General features: G+C 36.8%; 1 protein-coding gene across 1 annotated transcript; it reads left to right on the top strand.

Moving 5' to 3' along the window:
• The first annotated feature begins 1,580 nt into the window (after positions 1-1,580).
• Positions 1,581-24,261, top strand: LOC135691904 (resact receptor). The gene is made up of 8 exons (XM_065209903.2): positions 1,581-2,527; positions 7,450-7,744; positions 9,724-10,073; positions 11,281-11,422; positions 16,724-16,819; positions 18,715-18,858; positions 19,497-19,575; positions 21,305-24,261. Exons 1-8 carry the CDS (start codon positions 1,997-1,999, stop codon positions 21,384-21,386), a joined length of 1,719 nt encoding a protein of 572 aa, XP_065065975.2. The 5' UTR covers positions 1,581-1,996; the 3' UTR covers positions 21,387-24,261.
• The last annotated feature ends 1,379 nt before the right edge of the window (positions 24,262-25,640 follow it).

The raw sequence follows: 25,640 nt of genomic DNA, 5'->3' as shown, positions 1-25,640 counted from the left end.
CAAAACGAATAAAAAGGGCACGAATATATTTTTCCGAAACATTAGTAAGTGCCAAAAATGGTACAGATTTCATGGTAATTTAGAAATTTATAAAAATAATGACACATGCTGGACATAGTGAGAACTATCTTTGCTGAAAGCAGACATGGCTATTTACTCCATTTAGGGACCACGCACTCTTGATCATGATTATTTGTATAGCTTCCCATCTCATGGCCTTCAATTTTTTTTGAGAGTGTAAATCTTTCTTCCATCTATGATTTATACCCCTATTACAATAAACTGTACTTGTTTTCCTTATAATATTCATTGTAGGTGAATTTGCCCCGGGTAAGAAGCAGGCTGATCTTTACGCAATCGCCTGAAGGTGCGGACACATTTTTCACTGCCATAGAAAATTCAATTTGCAACATTGATTAGGTTCATCTCATCAGTCTTACTAACGAAACAAGTTTTCAATTCTCCTTAGACTTGATCCCGGCGGGCTCAGTCAGTTGGTCAAACGTATTAAATGTGAGTTCCGAAACACTCTGAGAAAGTGTGGTCTGTAAACTAGAATTCTGGGACATAGAGTCTTGAAAATAGGATTGCTTTTTTAATTAGTCAGAGAAAACACAAAAAGGCAGGAATTATATTGAAGTACAACAAATTTAGCATCTATTCTTGTATGTTGTTCTAATCCTAGATAAGAAATTTAATTCTTTGTTCAAAAACCCTTTACTGCTAGCATATACTCATTGCAGGGACACAACTTTTTCATGTCTACATAAAAACATCTAACACAATTTCGTGAAGTAAGCAATATGTTGCAGTTATAGTTTTACAGCTGCCTGATTTTGTTAATATATATTGAGAACCATAAGGGATTGTTGTTAAAATCAAGTTTAGTGTACTCTGCTTTTTAACTTGCCTAGACATAAGTTTAAGAAAAGGAATGGTTCTAACATGAATTGGTATAAAAAATTCCTGCTCAAGCTTGAAAAATCTCAATGAAAAGAATTTCACAATTTTTGGCAAAGTCACAGAATAGGGTACATTTTACTTTACCCAGAATCAGAGATAGGGGTCCAGTTTCTACCTTCAGGAACACACACGATATACATTGCACCAATTGACTGTGCCCGCCGGGGACTTGATGCAGAACTTTCACTAATGCGTTTGTTGCTGAAGACATACTAAGGAAATTTTCTCGCGAAAATGGCAGTCTCCTGCACAGTTGATATCATTCATCACAGGAGCTTGAGTTTTTGCATCAAGACCAAGTAAAGATTAAAGGAAATTCCAGTGAATGGTCCTCCAACAACATCCAGAGTTATGTTATTTTACTTAGTTTCTTAAGGCAGAATATCTGGCATTGAAAAAAACACGCAATTTATTTATCAAAAAGGAACACTTTTTGTACTTTTTGCAAACAGGGGGGCCTGTGCCCATGTGGCCCCCCTGGCTCCGGCGGCCCTGCTTTGCCAGCATAATTCTCATGTTTGATACTCCCTCCTCTCCCCCAAAGCCTCTGAAGCTGCCCCCCCCCCTTCCTAAAATATGTCGTGATTATCCAGTTTATCCACGACGGTATCTGCAAGCTCCTCGCGCTCGCTGCACTCTTTATTTATATTATTTGCCAATACAAAAAGACAATCCGGGGCTTAAAGCATCAAAGTACGAGCAGGTCATTCCTCTGTTCCGTTTTTTGGTAGGATTAATCTTGACTGGACACATTGACTTTGACGAGACCATATTTAAAAAACTTTAAATTCGATTGACCTGATAATTGCGTGAAACACTTTTACAAAAAGGTGTCCTGAAACCATTGACAAATTGAAAAGGCCCTTTTGAAGTTTGTTGTCATATTCTTGAATTCTGATTAGCCAATCAAAGATTTGGAACATTTGCTACTCGCAACCTGCAATTGGATTGAATTACATTTAGACACAGTTTTGATCATAAAAACACTTGGCGTATCTGCTTAAAGTGATCGAGATTTTATCGCGCAAACAAGATGATTTCCTGGTTTTTATGCACCATGGTTATTGTAGCTAGCATCCTTTGCAAGTTACAGTCTTCAAGTATCAATTTACTGAGACGAAACAGCGTTAGAACGTCGCTGTGGCCGGGTATGCGTTTGAAGCGACACGTCGCGCATGAAATTGTTTGCAATGTTTCCAAGACAAGCGGGGCTGTTATACTGAATGACGATAGGGAATCAATCATGATTGGCCTATTGTTGCCATTTACCTTGTCAGATCGTGGGAGCGAGTATGGTGAAGGAGGAGCAAAATTCTACGCTGAGGCGTTCAATATTGCAGTTGAGCGGATCAATAACAACTTTTCGTTGTTACCCGGCTATAGAATCGACTATGTCTTCAACAACACACGTTGTAACGAGATAGACAGCATACGAGCAATGCACTACCAATACATGTTTCAAAAGAACCGAGGATCGACTATTCATGCATTTGTCGGTCTTGGCTGTCATTGTCAAGCCCCGGTCAAGTTTGCAAGTGCAATCAACGTCCCCGTCGTTTCTCACGTGAGTATTTCTTAACAACCACGCCCAAAGTGCCCCTTCTATGGCAGATATGCTTGGGTGTGCCTGAGTGAGTTGACGAAATTTTACAGTTACTCTTATTAAAGCTCTTCGAATGATTCGCAGAATAGATGTCATAGAGTTGGGAGGTTGGGTAGGGGAAGGCATAAACTAAGCTAAGGGTGTTGTTTATCATAATCATCATTTTCTTCGATTGGCGAAAAGCAGCAGGTTATGATTTGCATTACATTCATGACCCTGTTTACACTGTGCCGGATAAATTTTATCCGCATCAAAATTAGTTCAGATAGGCGTCGCGTTTACACTAGACCCACGCTATCCGCACGAAGTTGAGGGCGGCTATTCGAACAAAATTAGTTCACCTAGGAAAGTGGATTAAATTGGTTTGCATAGCTATGTGGTACAGTGTAAACGATTTTATCCACATCGTATCTTGCTCAAAAGCGATTGGCTATTACATCCAATTTAGTTTTCACTGTCTCCCAATCAAGACCTTTCGCCATCTTGGCTGCCTTGTCGATAAATACTCGTGTTAAAAGTGCAGTATCTTGCCAGTCCACGTAAAATTGGCATCCTTGTCAGCTTTCCCTACTTTCGTTGCTAGTTCAGTGTCATTTTGTTTCATGAACAAACTATTTAAACAATCTAGACCTAATTTGTATTGACAATATCTTTGGATTTGGTCTAAAAGAGAAGCAAATGATTCTGAAAAGAGAATAACAGTCTTTTTACGTTGGCGGGGGATTTTGTTATTACTTTGTTTCCCAGAGAAGACTTCCCTGACGTCCCTGGACAAGGTAACATGAGCACAGGCTCTTGCCCATCAAACCTCTCTTATTTGGTCTTGGTTCATAACTTTATGAACTACACTCTTTTTTTTATAAGAAAAATTTTATAAGAACATGAGCCTCAAAACTGGTCAAAAGTTAAGAACAAATTAAAAACAAGCTGAGGCTAAGCTTCTGCAAAATTCAATTTTTTCTCAAAATCGATGATTTTTAGCGATGTGTGGGTGCTTTTTCGGTGAATATTCAAATTTGTCAGCAAATTAAGGCTGTCTCACTCACTTTGTTGGCAAATGAGGCCTGAACACCTCCTTAAAGCGAAAAAGCTAGCAATAGCACTGCTTACACCCTCTTAATTTAAGATCAAATTAAGAATAATCCAGCCTCAGATTTTCGAAAAAATTGAGAACAGTCAGCCTGAACTTAAATTTACTGAATCTTGAAAAAAAGAGTGTAGGCCAGAGTAACAGTAATCCGTTAACAAACTCGAAATCTTTCATTGGCCATATCTCGCCCAATTTCGAACATATCTTACTGGTTTTGCACAATGAGAGGTATTTTATGCTGTTCTTTCAGACTATGTGGTCAAATTTAAGAAATTCAAAAAATGATTTTTGATGACGTCACATTTCGGTACTCTACACCAATCTAGAAGTGTTAACAGTTTACATTTTTGAGCATTGTTCAGCGGTTAGGGTCGTGGGCTGCAGACGCAAGGGTCAGTGGTTTGAGTCCAGGGACGGATTTTGCGAGGGGGGGGGGTTTAGTGGGTGTGACCCCCCCCCAATATTTTTGTTTCCTTCGGAGAAGTTTTGCTTCCATTCGGTAAAAATCATTTTTGGTAGTTAGTAAAAATAAAATTACGCCAAGATTGTACTTTATTTATCTTTCTATCTTGATTTAGCGATTTTTGAAAATGGGCGTTTTCATCATTTTCCAGTGACCTGAAGTGTGTGACACCAAAACCAATTTATTTTTTAACACCCTCCCCCCCCCCCAATCCTTGGCACTTTAATCCATCCCTGTTTTGAATCCGTAACATGATAAGACTTTCACTTGTTTTGAGGAGAGTCACCACCTCTATGCAATTATAGCCTTAGAAATCATTGGTCACAATAACAGGAAGCTTAGCTTGTCATTGTCCTAAAACCTACCTTCAGAAGGTAGGTAGTAAGATACAAAATGCAAAATACAATGCAATTCGGCAAACAATGCAAAATACTCCCCTTAAATTTGGGTTGGTACTTCGAAACAGTGCCCACGCCACTGAACGGAATTTAGTGCTTCAAGGCTGGATATATTTTGCTAACCAAAAAGTGAGGGGGGGCATGGCCCCTCCAGCATATCAAAATTGGTATATGATTCGAAACAATAATTTGGTTGATAATTCATAATTAATGTTGAGGCATGAAAGGGCCTGATAAGTCTGATGCTGTTGCAAAACTTGTTTCCCTGTTTACTGTTTCAAAGTCCTTGTCAAATCTACAAACTATGTCCCACGACGCAACTTACTTTCTCAGAGCTTGTGAACTTTGGATTGCTTTGCTCTCTTCTTTCTTCCCAGACTGTTATTTTCTTTCTTCTTTCAAAGCTACAATCAACAAACCTGATCTCACGTCCCTCTCTTTTTATCCTCTCTCTCCCTTCTCTTATTAGGCCATTTTTATAGGTCTCCAGGCGTCTCCCTAGCGTAACCGAGTAAAAAATCTTATAAAATTGTCCATCCTTTGGTGATAGCAAACACAAATCGATTTAGCTAAGTTCAATTCGAGATTCATTTTCCGTGGATTTATGCACCATCAGAGTAAAAAGGTAACTTTATCTTTGGTCTTGACACTTACATAACTTTTACCAGTCAGCTAGTCTACAATTTGTTTCTGATAAAACTTGACCTTTTCTTTCAGATTTAAACAAATCTATACCAAAAATGAGCTCTTTCGTGTGGTTAATTTTAAGGCATTATCATTAATCTCAACGTAATCCATTTTTAATCAAATCCAGTGTTTTTCCTGGACCTACACTCTTTTTTAAAAGAACCAGTAAATTGAAATTGAGGCTGGCTTTTCTTGAATTTTTTGAAAAGCTGAGTGTGGATCGTTCTTATTTTGTTCTGAAATTATAAGGGTGTAAGTGAGACATCCTTAGTTTGCAGACGAATTTGAAAATTCACCAAAAAAGCACTCTTTGAAGGCAAACAAATCTTAGTTCTTGAGATAAAGCATTGTCCCAGAATACATTTTACTGTAACCCAGCCTCAGCTTGTTCTTAATTTGTAGAAAGTGTATACCAGGCAGGGGCGGATCCAGCAAAAAATCTGACTGAGTTCCAGGCCAAGGCTAGGGTCTTTCAGGGAATGCATTGATAATTGTGTCTAAGACAACATTATTATCCACATTTATGCATTTTGGTACCGGAGGGGGGGGGGGGGGTACCCACGTAGACACCAGCTTATTTTTCAAAATATGGTGCTCCGTCCGACCATAGGCCTCTCAACGACTGCAATTTAAAATACAGGTAGTTAATGCTCCTGGAAAATTAACGATACTTCCTGGTTTTATCTCAAACGCTCAATAATCTGCTAAAATGCTGCGAGGGCCGTGAAAATAAGACATCTGCAGTCGCCATTTCGAATTCAAAGTTTTGCAGTTCTACAATTAGATTAGAAACAACAGGTAGCCAATCAACAACTGGCTATTGTACAGCTCTCTTACAAATATGGTATCATTTCCGAGTTCCAGATGCTGTTTTGACTGAGTTCCATCCGTGTTCCAAACAAAAAGTTTATTGTTTCAATTAATTCACTTCCGAGGCACAAAACGTTTATTTCCGAGTTCTAGGATTGACTGCTGTTGTCCTTCACAGCGTCTGGAAAATCGTTTCAAAATCACGACAGAGAAGAAGGAAGGAAAAGGGCGAACAAATCACATCAAACTGGCAATTTTAAGATTCTGAAGAGACTGCGATAAAACTTACAATTTCTAGGTTTCACTTTTTTAGCCTAAATATTACTTATTTCAGGCAACACTATTTTTAGCTGTATGTTGGAAAACTGACTGAGTTCTGTGCACCAAGGCACTCACCCTGGATCCGCCACTGCCAGGTCTTGTTTTTTATAACTCAGCTTAAATTTGGGAATCGTACCTAGGTTTGCTGTCAATGTCAAGAAAGGTTCGGTTAGAAATACTATGGATCATAGTTAAGCTACCTGTTTGGCACCTGTGCCATTCACATTTTGATAGAATATGATAGAATATGCGAGTTCAATTAGCAAATTATTCAAAGGCCATTCACAAACTACTTACATTGCTGCTAAGTCAAAAGATTACCATGAATTGTTCGGAATAGCCAAAGTGAATAATCAAAGCAAGTGCTAATGACATAACTGTCACTGGCCTATAACCACCAGCAGTACACATACAGTTCAATATTTAATTATTTTCGTCGAAATAACCCCTTCCAGAAACATATATCGGCCTAGAGGCCGCTAGAGTTACCCTAGATGCCCTTCTTTGGGGCTGCCTCATTTGTCGTTAATTTGCAACAAGTTGTACAAAAACCAGTATAGGCCTGCTTTAAACCGCATTCATGATAAATTTTTCACATTTTTGCACTTATAGAATATAAGATACCTCTATGAGAAAGTATAGGAATGTATGAATATATATAAAGACTCATTTTAAGGATACAAATGGAAAGAAACGCTCTCCATAAGTCCTTGCACACTACATTAGAGTTTTGCGATTTTCAAAAGTTTTTTCATCTCTGTTTTGAAAATGTTACTTTGTAAACTTTGCAAAGCTTTGGTGATGTCTTTCTGATTCTTATCAGATAGCTATAAAATGATGGAAATCTCTACAACCGACTATTTTGGGGGAAGAGGGGCGAGGTATCGTTTTTTCCAATGGAAACAGTTGATTTTCTCAATAGAACTCTCAGGCAGTGGGGTTCTCTACGGAGTTTTTTCAGGGTTAGCAGCTCAGCAGAAGGTATTTTAAGCATGTTTGTTGAGTTTTATTGGTCACTAATTTTTTGATGTTGTAATGCTCTCAGAAATATGTCTTTAATTGCTTTATATAAGGACATCAGAAAAATGTAAACAAAATAATGTGATCGTTTCAGATGTGTTCCAGCCAAGAACTCTCAGACAAAAAGGCCTTTCCTACATTTGCCAGCACTTATCCACTGTTAAATTTGGTCACACCGACTATTAAAGGCCTTTTAAGGGCCTTAAACTGGAAAAATGTTGCTTTGATATATTCAAAAGATTCAGTAAAATATAGAGAGGCAAGTGATGATATTATTCGTGGTTTGGGTGAACTTATCTCGTGGAAGCATGGATTAAAAAGCACACAGTATAATCCTGCAGACGAAATATTCCTGGAAATATTTAAAGAAGTTAAAAGTAAAGCAAGAAGTAAGAGCAATAACTTTACCTTTTTGTGACATGCCTTAAATATTCAAAAACGTTTCTATCACTAAAATTGAAATTTTTTCTAGGCTTTTGTATTTATTACAGAAATTGATTTATTGAGTGCTGTGGGAACTGCGACAAATCCCAAGTTTTCGATGGAAAATTTTATCTGCTTTAAGTATTTTGGCATTTGTCGCAAAACGTTTGTAGCATTGGTAGACTTTAGTTGCAGCAGTTGGGTGACTGAACATATTAAAAATTGCTTTTGTTTTTCAACAAGGTATTCTTATCACTTATACAATTTGTTTAGGATGTACTTCGTACCGCATTTAGCATCGATTAGAGGGAGAATTCTTTTCGGTCGCATAAAGGTAGAGCAAAATATGTTTGACTTGCCATTGCATGAACCATCGGTAGTGAAGTGACGTAGAGGGCGCGAAAGTATATATACCAACATCAACTAGCAAATAAATGGGTGTATAACAACCCAACCCCCAACCCTTGTCGGGTACACCCTAACTTTTAGTATAATGCAGGGAATGCCGTCCTAGCAAGTTAGGGGGGAGGCACGGCTTAAGGCAAGCCTTACCCTTGACTTCACCCAACCCCTGCACCCCCAACCCTCGTGAGACGTGAGATACACCCCTGTCGTTTAGAAATGTTCACTATTGGTTCGCATTGGCTATGCTTCTAAAATAATGATCGATCAACAATTGATCATCAACAGGCAATCTGCATAAAGAAAATAAAAGGAATCACTAATCAAGGAATCGCTATCATGCACTGGATCCCATAATACGCAAGTTATGCCAGTTCTAAGATATTTTGGAGAAAATGCTAGCTTAAGTCACTCTTTGACTCGCCAATTATTATGCTCAAGATGTTTGTGCTATATTAGACGGCCTGAAAGGCCACAAAATCTGAATGATCTGCCTACGTTGCAGAGCCCTTTTCCAAACTATATTAACTAAAACGATTTTAAAACGATGGCTAAAGCTTAATTATAATTTCCTTTTAAAAAACGCCTGCAACTCTCCAATTCTCTCTACCTAACTCCTCACGTGCTCTTACGTCACTGGTAACAGAACAACGTGGAGGATGTGTCGCCTTCAAATTTGAATTTGATTCTAAAAGTAAAGATTGAGAGAATAGACAAAGGGTTAAACGTTTTGACAGTGGCGTAGTTGGAGGGTGGTCAAAAGGGGCGAAAATTCCTCTGTTTAGCTAAACGGCAATTTTGTCGGAAAATTTCTAATCTTGTTGAAATTATGACATGGTTGTCTATTTTTTGTCTAAATGTTACATTTTGAGAGGACAAATTTTAAATCTGAATTAGACATAAAAATATGTGAATATCTCGGAAGATTTTTTATTTCAATTCGGACGTCGTTATGTAATGCTAAAATTTAAGGAAAAATAAGTATGCTTATTAGATTTTTGTCGGAAAATCTAAAATTTTCGACCCTTCTATGAACTTTTTCTATCTACGCGACTGCATTTTGATGTGGGTATTGCGGAGCCACTGTCTTGTGTCGTATCTCAGGGCGGTGTATCTTAGGAGGGACCGGGCATGAAAATATCTGATATTTACCACAGCGGTTGCTTTTCTGTCTAGCCTCACTAGTCCATTCACTTCATTTCTTTCGTCACTAAACTAATTCTGTAAATTTTATTATCTCAGGTCTTGAAAAAGCATTTTCTTAATGTTTCAAATTTGACAAAAAAAGTCAAAGAAACCGTTGTATCAACACACTAATTTTGCAAAAAGTGGATGTTTTGGGGGTGAATGAATAAAAAGAAGATTTATAAGGCGTTAACTGAAACGAAGACATGTTTCAACTTTTCTTTTTGATGTCTTTAAGTTGCAGGCTTTCTTCAATCGTGATCTCCTTTCAGTTACGTTGATATTTTAATATCACGATATACTAATAGAATATTACTGTATCTTGATAATATAGTAAGTAAACCTAATGCAATTTCAGTTATCATTCTATTCATGGAGTATAATATTGCAAGAGAGGGGCTACTCTACGCTTCAAGAATGGGATTGGGTTCTGGAGAATACGAATTCATTGTTGTTGAACAAGACTGGTTGAGTTTGGAGAGTAAACTTGAGTCCCCATTCAAATGGTATGTTTCTAGCTTTCCTAAAACAAACAAAGTCATGCTAGATAAAGAAGTCAAAAGGATGTTTCCATACACACTTATTCTCGGTGTCAAACATGAGAACAACGGTTATCGAAAAGAATACATAAAGCACACTGATATGCTGAAGGATAGAATCAGAGGTCCGCCATTTTGCAGTCAGTACTATTACGGAATATACCGTAAGGTATGTATGACTTCATTGTCTATACTAGAAAATATGATTCAATTCATGCTTCCTTTAGTAATATATTTTTGTATATTGGGAATGGAAAAGAATCTTTGGGAATCGAGAAGATAAGATGCAGTTCTCTCTTTGGCTCGGGAGACTCAAATTTGAAACAAAGACGTGTCCATCATGGGGGCAGAGTCGAGAAAACATTACGGTCGCACGGTCATTGACCGGAGGAAAGTTTGAGAAACAATAGAAATTGGTAAAAAGAATTTTTAAAAACAATTGAGACAATTTGTTTTGCACTTGTTTCTTTGTTGTGCTTTCAAAACACAAGTTTAATTCATTGCAGATTTGGTTGGAATTTATTGCACGAGCCACTAGGCTTTAGAGGTGGGGGGGGGGGGGGAGGGAGGACAAAGCAAAAACTTTAGGCCACACCCTTTTACCGCCAGAAAACACATGGTGTCGGAATTTTCAATTTATATTATAGTAAGTTTATATCAATGTTATTCTAGCAAAGTTTTGTCGTATGCGATAATTACCGTCAACACAAACACATAATTGTTTCTCGATTAATAGCGTTTGTCACCCCGTATACCCTAGCCAATCCTTAGTCACGCCCTTATTCATTGTGATTGTTTGAAAAATTTGAGGAAGGTTTTGACAGGGAAAAATTTTGACCGGAAAAAGGTTAACGACTTTTCTTGACTCTGCGTGGGTGCGTTGGGCTTGGAGTGTGGCTCAAAATTGTACCAACATGAGCCCTGTAGCTCATCAGACTTTTTAATAAAAAGATTAAACTCCTCCTGTTGACTTTTCTCCCATCATTCTCTCTTGCAATGATTCCAAAGACTCATTGTTGAATCTACCCCTGATTATAATCTATTACATGTAATTTGGCGCATGTACCCTCATAGATTCAAATTAGCAAGAGGCGACAACCTTTTCAGGGGATCAATAGAGAAATAGCACATGACGTGCAGTTTATAATATACCATCTCCCGAGCACATTCATGAGAAAAATGGGCACATTGACGCCAGGCCCTTGGCCCTTGACCCTTAGCACTGATAGTTGACTCTTGACCCCTTGCATTGGCGCATGGCTACTGCACCCTGGCGCAGGCGCTGGCACTTGACTCTTGACCCCTGGCACTGGCCTCTGGATCCAACTAACTTTCGTTTGCTATTGCTTTTAATCGTGCATCGCTTTTATCTGCAGCTCAATGTCCCACTTGAAAATATATACCTATATGATGCTGCTCATGTGTTGGCATTGGCAATGAATAGGACTTTGCAACGTGGCAAGAAAGTAGATGATGGTCTAGAGGTGGTAGCAAGCATGGAAAACATTTCCTACCGTAGTACGTATCAAACTGCTTCTTTCTCTGTCTCCGTTTTTCTGAAATCTCCTTCAAGATTAATTAGAGATACCCTCCACGATATTCTTGTGAAGGCCAGTCTTTTAGAAATTTTGTTGGAGATGGAGTGTCCTGCGAAAAATGATTTTTCATTATGTTTGGGTATTCGTCTTGTGATGTATTCGTTCAGTTTTGAGTCCTACTGTTATAGCCTCGTTTTTGATAGTTATTCAAGTTGTATTCTAGCGTGAATGTGCCTGTTCTCTTGTGTGTACTCGGCCTGATATATTACAAATTGGCGACGAGAAATGGTTTCGGGTCCTCACATTATGTTTTAATGGTTACAAATGGGACTGTGGTGGACGTTTCCAGTTTTTTGTTGAAACGGAAAACTCAAGTAGGCCAGCTAAACGAGTTGAGTGGTAAAGACGAGATCTGACTTCTTAGGCCCATTTTGTTCGCTTGAATGCTGACGTGGCATTAGCATGGCACAGGTGCTAGGACAGGTTGGTCCTTACTGTGAAGGGAAGGAGGACTGGGCTTGTTATGTGGAAATGTTGGAACAGTTTTTCATCGCAAATGATATTACTGAAGCATCCAAGAAAAGGGCTGTGCTTTTGAGTGGAATTGGACCTTCAACATATTCGGTGTTGAGAAATTTGATGACCCCAGATATACCTTCAAGTAAGTCGTATGATGAGCTGAAAGCTACATTAACTGCTCATTTTAAACCAAAGACGTTTTTACAAGAGTAATCAACATGAAAATGAGTCTATTTAAGATTATATTGTTGAGTTGAAGAAACTTTAAGTACTTGTGACTGGGGTTTTTTTGTCAATTGCTTTGCGGGATAGGCTTGTTTGTGGTTTGCGTTCAGAGACTATTCAGAGGAAGCTTTTAACAGAAATTGACCTTACCTTTGACAAGGCAAAAAAAATCACTGTAGCAATGGAATTAGCTCAAAAGAATGCAGTTGATTTGCAACCATCAAGTTCAAGTAGTGGATTAGGAGTTAACAAGGTGGAACATAAACACAAAGGCAAAAGCAAGTGCTTCAGCATCTAAACCTGCTAAAGAGTGTTGGCGATATGGAGGAGATAAACATAATGCAAATTGCTCCAAACAAGGGCACTCTGCAAAGAGGTGTAGAAGTGAAAAGAAGAAAACTGTACCATCTGTGAAAACAAGTTTTCTTGGTACTTCATCCAGTAATGTTGGGTATAGTAGTGATGAAGATTTGCATACAATCTTTACTTGTAGAGGTGATTCTAGGGCTACCTAGCAAGAAACAGTTTCTGTCAATGATGTTCCTTTGACTATGGAAATTGACACTGGAGCAGTAGTTTCAGTTGTTGGAAATGCTTTTTATGAGAAGTATTTGCCACATGTGCCTTTGGGTTCATTTACAAAGCAACTTCATTCTTATTCTGGAGAGGTTCTTGCAACTAAAGGTGAAATTTTGGTTGATGTTGAGTTTAAAGGTCAAAAGGCTAAGTTACCATTGGTTGTTGTTGATGGTGACAAACCAGCTTTGTTAGGAAGAAACTGGTTGATGGAAATTAAGTTTGATTGGAATCAGCTGTTTGTGGTAAATTATGGTTTGGGTGAGGAATTGGTTAAAAAGTACAAGAATGTTTTTGATGCTCAGCATGGTGTTTTAAAAGGATATAAAGCAGACTTACTTCTTAAGAAAGATGCTAAGCCTGTTTTTAAGAAGGCCCGTCCTTTTCCTTTTTCTTTGAAGGAAATTGTGGAGAAGGAACTTAATCGCTTGACCAAAGATGGTATTATGGCACCAGTGATGCATAGTGATTGGGCTTCTCCAATTGTGGTAGTTCAAAAAACTGATGGTAGAGTCAGAATTTGTGGGGATTATAAAGTTTCAGTGAATCCAGTGTTAGATGTTGATCAATACCCGTTGCCAAACATTGAGGACATATTTGCAACACTTTCAGGAGGAGTTTATTTCAGCAAATTGGACTTTTCCAATGCATATCAAAAGTTAGAGCTTGAAGAGGATGCGAAAGATGTGTTAACCATCAATACTCACAAGAGGCTGTTTAGGATAGAAAGGTTAAATTTTGGTGTCGCTAGTGCACCAGCCATATTTCAGTCAGTCATGGATAGGGTGTTGTCTGGTGTGAAGAATGTTGTATGTTACTTGGATGATATTCTGATCACAACTAGATCTATTGAGGAGCATAAGGAGATCCTATCAGAAGTTTTGCAGAGGCTTGAAAGTCATAACATTAAAGCTAAACTCAGTAAATGTGAATTCTTCAAGTCTGCTGTCACTTACCTTGGATACAAGATAGACAAAGAAGGTTTGCATCCAACTGAAGAGAAAATCAGGGCCATTATTGATGCACCTGCTCCAACAAATGTTACAGAGTTAAGATCCTGGCTTGGATTGATAAATTATTATGGGAGGTTTCGAAGAAGTCTTGCCTCCATTTTAGGCCCTTTGCATGAGCTGTTAAGGAAGTATGAACCATGGGAGTGGTCAGAAGCATGTCAGAAAGCATTTGAAGCTTGTAAAGCACAGTTGAGTAGCAGTAAGGTACTAGTGCATTACTATACAGCTAAGCCTTTAAAGCTGGACTGTGATGCATCCAGTTATGGAGTTGGAGCTGTGCTATTACATGTAATGGAAGATGGTTCAGAAAGACCAATAGCATATGCTTCTAGAACATTGAGTTCAAGTGAAAGAAATTATGCTCAATTAGAGAAAGAGGCCTTAGCAATGATTTTTGGGGTAAAGAAATTTCACAAGTATCTCTATGGGAGAACATTTTCTTTGGTGACAGATCATAAACCGTTAACCTCTATTCTTGGTGCACAATCTGGTATTCCAACACTAGCAGCAGCTAGATTGCAACGTTGGGCTTTGATCCTTGCAGCTTATCAATACAAATTATTGTACAGGAAATCTAGTGATCATGCAAATGCTGATGCACTCTCTAGATTACCAAGTGGAAATTCACAGGAAGGAAAAGAGCCTTCAGTGTGTCAAGTTAGGTTTACTGATTCTTTGCCAGTTTCTGCTAAAGATATACAGCAAGAGACAGGGACAGATCCACTTTTGTCAAGAGTTCTTTCATTTGTTTTGAATGGTTGGCCAGAAGCTTGTGGCACTGAGGAGTTAAGGCCATATTTCAGTCGCAAGTTAGAGTTATCTGCAGAACAGGGGTGTGTATTGTGGGGTACAAGGGTGATTATTCCACCAAAATATAGAAATAGAATGCTTGAAGAATTACATGAAACACACCAAGGTATCTGCCGTACTAAAGCGTATGCCAGAAGTTACATCTGGTGGCCAAATCTTGATTCACAGATAGAAGAATATCTAAAGAGTTGTAAAAGCTGTCAAATGTTTAGAAATAAACCAGCACAGGCTCCATTGCATCCCTGGAAGTTTCCAGCAAGAGCCTGGCAGAGAATTCATATTGACCATGGTATGTTTGACAAACAGATGCTTTTGATTGTCATAGATAGCTATTCCAAATGGATAGAAGTGCACGAGATGTCAACCAGTGGAGCAACCATAGATAAGCTGAGGTACATTTTTGCAAGCTATGGATTGCCAAAGGAACTTGTTTCCGATAATGGTCCTCAGTTTGTTTCTGAAGATTTTGACATGTTCTTGAAAAGGAATGGAATTAAGCATACTCTCATTCCACCTTATCATCCAGCCAGTAATGGAGCTGCAGAGAGAGCAGTGCAGACAGTAAAGCAAGCTCTAAACAAGATGTGGCTAGATCATAAGAGAAAGGATACTTCAGTAACATGGTCAAGAAGATTAGCTGATTTTCTATTGACTTATCGTTCTACGCCACATTCAGTTACAAAGCAAGCACCATCAGAGTTATTTATAAAGAGAATTCTGCGGACTAGGTTAAGTTTAGTAAAACCAAATCTAGCTAGTGCGGTTGAAGAGAAACAGCATCAGCAGATAAAATATCATGATCAAAAGGGGGTTGAAAGTCGTGAGTTGAGAGAAAATCAACCAATGCTTGTTAGAAATCACAGAGATAGCAAGGAGAGATGGATCCCGGGAGTCATTGTAAAGAAGAAAGGACCTCTTACATATTTAGTAAAGTGTGGGCAAAGAATAAGATTTGTGCACATAGAACACCTTTCAAGTAGTGTGATTCCACCGAAAGAGACAACAGAAGAGTTACCTGTTATTCCAGATGTATTACCTCCAATTGAATTAGAGAAAAAATGTGATGGAACAGTTATTGAGGACAAAGATTTACCCAATAAAAAGACCCCAGAGAAGGAAGAGTTACAGATAGAGTCAGAAGTTCAAAAGTCTCCTGAGATAAGAGTTGCAAAGACTCCTGATGTGAGCTTACCAGCAAAGACTCCTGAAAGACGTTATCCAACAAGATTCAGAAGACCTCCAAGATACTTGGACTTGGGTAAATAAAAAAAACAGGTGGAACTAAAAGCCAGAATAATGCTTTTCTGCTTGTTTTTCAAGTGCTTGTAGTCCACCCAACACTTGTAGTTGAGTTGTTGTATTAGTTCATTCATCTGCTAAAAGGACTTTTAAATTACAGTAAAGGACTTTAATAAAAGCAAATCCAATCAGTGTTGGACGTTTTTCCTTAAGGAAGGAAAAGTGTGATGTATTCGTTCAGTTTTGAGTCCTATTGTTATAGCCTCGTTTTGGATAGCGATTCAAGTTGGATTCTAGCGTGAATGTGCCTGTTCTCTTGTGTGTACTCGGCCTGATATATTACACGTCTAAAACCTATTGTTATATTTTTTTTATTATTTGTTCTTTTAATTGTTAAGTTTACTGCCTTAAAGCTGTCAAAAAGGCTATTTGAGGCCACCTTTACAAAATTTGAAATATTTCAGTTCTTGGAGGCGGAAGTAGTAAAAGTTGAAGGAAAAAATAAAAATTGCACATTTTAATAGAAAAACATCCTAATTGGTGGAAGATAGCAAACCCAGGACTTTATGAATTTATTCAGAAAGATCGACGCATGAAACAGTTTTATGTATTTTTTGATTTGCTTTTTTCCAAAGCTATTCGACGTTGAAATTCAATTCTCTATCAGTAATTACTATCAGTATCGTCTCTCGCTATTTTCTTGAATGAGGTCATTTCCTGCAGGTAAAGCTTTGAGTGAAATGTTTGAATGGAAACCCACATTGCAGTGAGAAACATTGCTCTTACATAAACGTAAGTCAACTTTGTAATGCATAATTGCGAGGGAATTCGAATATCTTAGATATTCGTGTCAGCTTGAAGTGCAATAAGTAATTCAATTTGTTTCTGTTGCGTTTCAGGTATTGATGGACGTATTAGGAGGATGAGCAGTGACCTAAGCTCAAAAGATTGCTTCAGCTTGTTTACATATGGTCACGACAGTAATGGCAGAAAGAGTATGTGTTTTAAATAGTTCAAATTCGATCAATCTTGGGTAGCTATTATACAGATTTCTGTACATATAAATCAGTTATGCAAATTTTAAATAATAATTATTCCATTAATAAGAAATAAATATTCTATTTGCAGTCTAGAAATATAGACAAAATTTTGCAATATGAAAAGCTGTCTTTGCTCTGGAGTTTATTTATTAGATAAGTAAGAAAAATAGAATAAATAAGAATGTTTGAAGAAATAAGAAAATGTTTCATCTTGTTGCTATTTTGATTCATTGCACTTTAACTTAAATATATTAAACTTACATATATTTAACTTACATATATTTAACTTCCATGCATTAAACTTACATATATTTAACTTACATATATTTCAAATAAATCATAATGCTATAAAATATTTTAAATTATTTTTTATTGTCATTGGTCTATAAATACTATTCTTTTATAGCATATAACATATTGTTAACTTTCCATGATTATGTATGAAAATTATTTATATTCATTTGATGTTGAATTGCCTTTGACGTATCTTTATGCTGTAACTTTTTTCTTCTTTATTACTGGTGGTTTCTTGTTATCCCAAACAAAGAGAAGGTTGTGTCAATACCTCGTGTTATATTCATGAATATGGGTGTTACAGGGAGTTTCCAGAGATGTGTTCAGGTCATTTTATTTTGGCAAAATTCTATACGTTCTCTAGCAAAATAGAAATGTAAAATAGAAATGTCATAAACCCTGTCAATACCCACTGTAATTGCTTCGCCTGTCTTCGCAGTAATAACACGTGGTCATACTAATGATACCACCATTAACTAGACCTTTTTATGTAATTTGTACGTAACTACGTTTCCTTTTTTGTATATTCAATGATCTTTCACTTTTTTTGTTGCCATATAAAATAGATTTGTTAGATAATTCACAAACATGACTTAGGGACATATCTATTGTTAACTATTTTTGTTCGTTAAAGTACACATTAGGTAAACAATTCCCCTGCTCTAACATATATTTACAAGGCAACTATTTACTTTTTTGTTTGACGAGTTATTTCTCCTGATTGGCCTATTTCGATCCACAACTGGGTATATTTATTTCTTAGCGTAGAGTTTTCGATCTATGTTCTGACGTTTTAAACTCTGAAGAGTGTCAGACGAAAAGCTTTAGTTTACTAAATGTTTGCTTTTTTCAAAGCCATTTATCTCCTTTTCTAAGATGAAAATATTCAAAATTTTAGAAATATAAAATTTTTCAAAATTGATAAATTCGAGGCAATCCGGGTTAATATGAAGACAGTCGATGCTATTTTATGCTAGTAAATTACAGATGCTGTTCATTGCATACTGCATATACAATAAAGTGTATAATTTTACAGTGTATAGTCTATATGATATAAAATTGAAAAATATAAAGGCAAGGGGATAATTTTCCTAAAGACATCAGAGAATGCACTAATGATTTTGAGAACAAAGTAGTTTCACTTTTTAAGTAAATTATATTTTTTAATATTTTAAGTAAATAAAATGTTCATAGTTTAAAGTAAACTTTAATTAAAGTAAATTTTAAAGACATTTTATAGGCTTTGTTTAAATTGTAAGAATATATCTACTCATTTACTTATTTATTTATTAATGTATTTATGATTCTGTTAATTAGGACTAGAAGGACACATTTTGATAGCAGTTCTTATTGATTGAAATGTACGTGTCCTGTTAAAATATTCATGATACACACATACATGCAGGATAAGGAATAAACATGACTGTTTTAAACCTTTTCAATTGATACACCATTTTATGGTTACATTTCTCCGGAATGTTGTGATATATTTGACTCCCATCGTCGCAACGTGTTACCATTCTATCGAAGTAAAACTCTTTCTTTTCAATTTTTAGCATTTACTGAGGCTGGATATTTCAATGAACACAGTGTACTGGTAAGGAAGAAATCGCTAGGCCGTTTGCCACAAGATACCCCTACCTGTGGGTTTAATGGCGAACTTTGTAGATCTGAAGAGAAGACAGGATCTTCATGCAGAGGTATGGCATAGAATAACGGTTTTGTTTACATTTCTAAAATGTAACTGTTCTTGATAAAATATACTGTTCTTGGTATCAATTTCTGCTCGCAATATCAAGTTCGGTTTGTTATATCAATCTGAATTCAAATCTTTGTAATAACATCCTGCCCCCCTCTCTTTCTTATCAATAAGCTCATCTTTTGTAAGTTGGAAAGATGTCGTCCTTCCGAAATCAGCGCTTGTGCTGTTAGCATTGGAGCACTGGAGAAACTGTTCGAAATTTTTGCTTTTCATTTCCTGTTATTTGCAGCCTGAGATACATATCACGAGCAAGGAACAATCGAGAATGTGATACTCTACTTGTTGTTCCCGCAAAGAGAGGTTGCAAAGATGCTTTCTTGTTGATTAAAACACAAAAACAATCACAAATCTCAGTCAATATACTACGGAATGGATATGATGACTAAAAAGTCTGGGCTATAGTGTTCTAGTGACAGTACTACGCTACTCTCCTGCAGTCTATTCTGTTTAAAAAACGAAGTAATATCATATGAAAATTAAAAAAGTTAAAGATTCGTCTTAAAATGGTATGCGTTTTTTTCATAAAAACTTCCAAGTAGCTATAGATTTAATAATATCTTGTTTGTTTCTCCTTAGTGCTAAAAGACCTAGCTGTATCGTTGTCAACTATACTGCTGATGCTAGCTTTTCTGTTTCTATGTGTGTTCATTTACAGGTGAGTTTTTTGATTCTCATCTTCTTTGCTTCCATAGCTGCCTTACAGCTTTAACTACATGCAATTCTAAAACATAAGTGGAGTCAAACATTCTCTGACTGTAGTCCCTGTCATGTGTTGTATGTTTACGTCAGATTCGAAGAAATAACGATAAACATGCTTTGAAGGAATAAATCACATTTATTATATGTGCTGTGTACTTTAGCAGTTTTATTATGTGGTCTATAATTTAATATTGAATGTTCTCTAGTTATGTTCAATAGGCTATCGCCATGGTCATAGCATATTCTAAACGTTTAGGGGGGGGGGGGGGGCGTTGGTTTGGATCTCGTCCGAATATTATTGCTTCATTTAAGTAAAATTCCCTAAAAGGATCCTGAATAGAATCTAGCCTGAGTCTTTAAAAAATTAACCTTTGTGCCAGCCTTATCCATACAATTCTTGTGCAATTCACTGCAAAACACTTTTATATTAACTCAAACCATATGACATTGAAAAAGGCAATTTTCGCAAAACCGACAGTGTTAGGTTCAAACTTTTGGATTATTAATGAATAATTAATACTCCTGTTGAGTCAGTAGCAAAGGGAATGCCTGTGAATAAATGCAATAAAAGAGGTATCATCTTTGTTGCGGTAACAGTATCGCTAATGCATCGTGGGATATTTCTTAATATACAGCTAAGTCATGATTAGCACATTTGATTGTTGCCTTAATCCATACAAATTCGCAACATGCTTTTTCTGATCTTTACAAAGCTATTGGCAATGTAATATTTAACATGTTTCACCACATACTATGTTTTTTTCTTGTAGTCATGTTAATGGGTTAAAAACGTTTGATTTCCAGTCTGTTCAACGCTTTTTTTATCCCACACCCACTTTAAATGTAGAAAAACCTTGAATAAATTGATAAGTATTTCAGTCTCATGAAATCTCATAATTGCACGACACAAATCCTCTTCTTGCCAAGAAAGCCAGGATATTCCCCTAAAACATTTATCATTGAATCAAGCTCGCAACTTAAACCAACTACTTTGATAAAGCCAACTATCATCCTAAAGCACTATCAAGTAGTCATTTTTTATCTTTGTTATATGTTCAGTTTTCTTTCATTGCGCTCTTCCGTAAACTACAAGGAGATTGCCCGCTCAACTAGTAGTGGAAATTGAGGCTTTCATTTGCGGAAAGTCTTGGTTTGGTTTTCGGCACGTTAAACGTTTTTCAATTACCCAATGAAAGCCCGAACTTTCCGATGAGAAGGCTGATTGGGGGATCTGAGTCCCCTATGTCCCTCTTATAATGCTCTCAACTTTTTCAGGGCCAAGCTTCTAATTCTTCGTTGTGTTCCTGGAATATCCAGTTATTACATCAGCCCTATTGGGATTTCAAAATTCCTTTTGTAGCACTTATAAGTTCAAATTGAATAGAGGACCATTTTGAAGAAGGTTTTAAGGTTGCATCATTAATTCCTTTGCTTTCAAAATCTCTTGTATACCGTAAATCCTCGAATTGGCCCCTCCTCGAAAAAGCCCCCCTCGAATAAGCCCCCATCCAAAAATGTCAAAAGTAAATAAACCCCTAGGTGGCTAAATCGAGGATTTACGGTAGTTACCATTTGATCTTAAGGCTATTTTGATGTCTTGCTGCATTTTAAAAATCAATGTTCTTAAGCCATGGAAAGATCACCACTTATGTTGTTTACTAATTCTTGCTGTTGTGACATTTTAGAAAAAGAACGTCATCTTTACGCATTGGCTGGGTTGCACGGAACAGAGACGGAAAATATCCACCATCTTTGATAGGTTTGTGACGAAAGAGATGAAGAGAATATCAATCTGCCTTGCTCAGTATTCACTTACAAGATAGCAAGAACTATAAAGCTTGGAAAGATATCTTAAGATTGCAGCCTTTGTTCTAGGATTGAAGCAGCATCAGCGTATGTTTCTTATAGATGTAAGAGTTTCTTGGAAACATAGAATGTAAATGTTCTTCAAATCAGCGAGAATAGCCCAAGTATACAATGATCATCACACAAGGACCATTACACAAAGGCCAGCTTCTGCATAGGCCTCGGTTGTTGTACGTTTATAGTTTAAACATAACATGACCTAATACAGATAATAAATTCCACAATTTGTAGCAAGTTTGTCTACTTCTAGTGCCTCAAGACTCATTCCCCTATGTATCCAGATTTAATTAATTGACCTAAGACATCACTGGAACGTATAGTTGTTCTCTAACGATTCACGCATTGTTTCTCAATGAAACGAATTTCAATTGGAGCAATAGAATCGCTTAATGAACGACCCAACTTTATTCCTGACCGGAGGAGCTTTAACGAAATTCGAACACTTTTCCCTAGAAACATTTTCAAGGAAATACTTTTTAGAAAGCTTTAATTTCATTAAAGATTTGAAACAAGTAAAATAAGGCACAATTTACAATGGTATTACCATGGACACGACACTATTTGATGAGCAGTGCCAAAATAACCATTCTTGGTATTTAATATTACGTAAATACTTTCGAATGAGACCATGGCCTATGATCTCACCATGATTCCTTTGCCTTGACATAAACGCAGAGACGAGCATGGCATTTCATGTAAGTAAGAGAAAAGAGAACCTGAATCAAGGAGGACAAGGGGGTAAAGCGCCAAGAAAAAGGCCAAAGCAAATGAATAAAATCGCAAAATTTTATGAGGACAAGGGGATTGTCACTGCCTCCACAGCGCCTGCTGCCACCGATGCCCAAGTGGTACAGGTGTTTTTGATTGAGAGGAAGAACACATGATCGCCAAACCATCGACAAAGATCTAACATCTACCTCCTTCTAAGCAAATTTCAATTACGATTGCATCCTGCTACCAGTGACCAAGGAAATGATGGCAATCTAATCTTTAGCAATACAGCGCGATAGCATTTTTTGCACTGCTCTGCTAATCTCCATGTTTTTTCTCTGAGAAAACACGATATTTTGATCAGATGTCAAGGTTCAATATAGTCAAAGAGATTGAAAGCTGTTCTAAGCTGTTTTGATATTTGCTTTATGACTACTATCAGACTCTATCTTCTGTACTGACTAATTAGAGATAGTATTGTCAACAGCGCGCCCCTTTGTTTCTCTCATCGTTTTAATAAAGACTAGAAACTTATGACGTCATAAGACAAAAATGTTCCTGGTATTGCAGCTGATAAGTCGTATCTAGGATATTGTTTGTTGCCGTATCGGAAGTTCATAAGACCCCTCCCTCAAACCACGGGTTGAGTTGTGTCTGCTGATTTAGAGTAACAAAATGACGACCTATTTATCAATCGAATGTCACGGTTCTAGTACTAAGCAAAATCCGGAGCGCCGTGGATACAGCCAGATTTGTTGCACACTAGAAAATTATGAGTTTACTTTGCATGATAAGAAAACAAGACTTAACAGGAAATTTTGAAGATTCTGAGTGTAAGAGCAGAAGATGGGCCTCCCCATGTTTTGGCGTTATGCGTTGGCCATATTTTCGTGCGTGAAATCGTTAAATCTTGATTTTTTATGCGTAATTTCGTGAATTAAGATTCCTACGTGAAGCGTGAAACGTGAGTTTCCTCGCGTTATGTTGTGAAAAGGTTTTGTCCATCCGTGAATTCGTGATTGAAATTTTGAGTGATAATTTAAGAAATTGCCTCAATTTGGTACGTAATAAACCAATAATAATTAAATCTCAAATTAGTATTCAAAGTTTGAAAGAAGTGTTGTAGTCCTTCAAACAGGGCTCTGATTAGCAATAGCTGATATTACATTTATTGTTTGCGTGAGCGTGAAAATCCAGGTTTGCATTGCGTGAATGCGTGAAAGTCTAGAAATTTGGCCTGAATGCGTGAATCACAACCACTATGGAGTGGGCCGAAGATGACATGCAAAGTTCATTAACGAATTTTGAGTAAGGTGAATTCTGATGTAAAATTGAGGAAAGGACGACTAGAAGACAAACATTTCACATACTTGGACAAATGAGATCTGATACAATAGATACAAAATTTATGCAAATAAGCTCATTTATAGCATTTCGAAAATCAATTAGATTATTTTCACGTTCTCAAATTCTGACCGAGATATTGACAAAATTTTTCAATTGACAATCTTTAGTGATGCGATCAAATCGAGGGACATCCAAAAATCTAATCTAAGAACATAGTAGTTTTGCTCTCCAGCTTTCTGTGTTGTGCACAAACGTACTTTAATCGTTAAAATATTTAATGAGAATTTGCTAAAATAGAATTTAGAAAAATTCCCTTTTTGTCTACTTGAAGAAACATCATATGGCCATAAATGAAGATTCTGGCTTACACACTTTCTTCATAAGAGCACTTGGCTCCAGTATCAGCTTGGCGTTTCTTATTTTTTCGCCTAATTTCAGCCCCACGTGTTTCTTATTATGTAACAAATGTAATCGAATTTCCTGTAAATAGTACTTTCCAGCAATAACATGTCCTTGATAAAGTAATTAAAGCCTCTGTCCGGGATGTTTCACTTGTACCTGCACTTTTATCTTCATCAAATGAAAAGCTGGTTATAGGCCAGAAATACAAGCAAATGAATTGTTATACATCTTTGAAAATTAAGTATACATGTGCTAAGATGTTGCATGTAATATACAGTTTGTAGAAAAATTTACCATCAAATCAGTGTGTCAAGTACATCGCCTTTGTGGTTTCTTGATTAGGGAGCTCCTCAAGCGTGCATTTTGGGCTTTTTCTGCTTATTGTTTTGCTTTCGTGCTGAGCAATGTTATGGTGAAAATTCTAAGTGTTATTGTGTCATCTTGAACAATTTCGAAATAATATTTACGTTCATATTGTATATATAATGACAATTTACTATAAAAATTTGGAAAATTGCTTCTTTTGGTCCCCAATAAAATTTGATCGCCACGAGGTCCTTGAAAATCTTGTTCAGACCTTACTATCGAATTGAAAAAAAAAGAATTGTTGCAAGCTTAATAACCATTTTGTAATGACATATGTGGATTTTTAACAGCCTATTAGCTACTCATTTCCGAAACCTACAAGTGGATTGTTGATATTGCCTAGGACAAAGTCGCCCGATTTAGAATATACACAAATCTGAACATATTTTTTGAATAGTTAATTACATGGTATTTCAATTGATATCATTATCCATTTGACAGCCAACATCCATCGCGTGAAAGCTGCCGCCATCTTTGAAAAAAAGTTTTCAAAGGAACATTGCACTATTGTTAACTTAGTAGTAATTTACAGTTTGCAGAACAAAAAATTTCAAAATAACGCTACCTAAATTTGAACCATGTTATTCAAATGATTAGCAAAACAAATTGTCAAAACAACTGTGATATTAGCAGGGCTATGTCGCTTTCAATTATTTGACACTTCTTGTGTGTAGCTCTGCAGAGATACGCCCTAGAGAAAGTGAAACTGTGGTTTATATTGGTTTTGGTGGATTTCGCTTTTCTGTGAGATGTAGAACAAGAATATAAAAGAAAGCAGAGTCCAGGAAACATTTGGTACACCCCTTTTATTGGAACTTAGCTGCTATTGTTGTTGTAGTTATCGTTCCGCTCAAGGTGCTGCAGACCCAGGATACACTGATCTAGAAAAGAGAGATATTTCACTCCATTTCACATGCCCTTTTGTATTTTGGAATAATTTGTTGACATTGACCTAATCGAAAAGTCTTTGCGGCGCACGCAATTAAAGTAACGAGCTTCGAAGCAATACACCAATTCGACTTACGACCTCGTTTTGGAAATTTCTCCAAACTTAATTATACGACTTTTTTAAGCTCAGATTTGGTTTTATCGCCATAATTTTAGGCAGGATACCATTATTCATATTGTTTCAGCTTGTATTTTAGATTTTACGGAGAAATGAAGTTTGAAAACTTGTGAAAACTTTACCCCCCTAGTCGCCAATCACGGTCAAATCCCTTATAAAGTTTTTATCTTTGTGTCGTCATAAAATCAATATCGTGAGCAATATGATATTGAAAACTTACGATCAGACTAAAATAATTGCTCTCAATCTGAATCTGCGGTCAA

The sequence above is a fragment of the Rhopilema esculentum genome, chromosome 13, assembly GCF_057945365.1.
Source record: "Rhopilema esculentum isolate cy_ngs chromosome 13, ASM5794536v1, whole genome shotgun sequence".
In the NCBI taxonomy this organism is placed as follows: domain Eukaryota; kingdom Metazoa; phylum Cnidaria; class Scyphozoa; order Rhizostomeae; family Rhizostomatidae; genus Rhopilema; species Rhopilema esculentum.
Note: the sequence above shows the minus strand (reverse complement) of the source record. Positions and strands in the feature narration are given on the sequence as shown.

Bases quoted from the DNA above. Each gene is read 5' to 3' on its own strand.
- LOC135691904 (XM_065209903.2), top strand. From the start codon at position 1,997: ATGATTTCCTGGTTTTTATGCACCATGGTTATTGTAGCTAGCATCCTT. The intron at 10,074-11,280 runs GTATGTATGACT...TTTTATCTGCAG, and splicing joins ATTACGGAATATACCGTAAG to CTCAATGTCCCACTTGAAAA. The intron at 11,423-16,723 runs GTACGTATCAAA...GTTGCGTTTCAG, and splicing joins GGAAAACATTTCCTACCGTA to GTATTGATGGACGTATTAGG.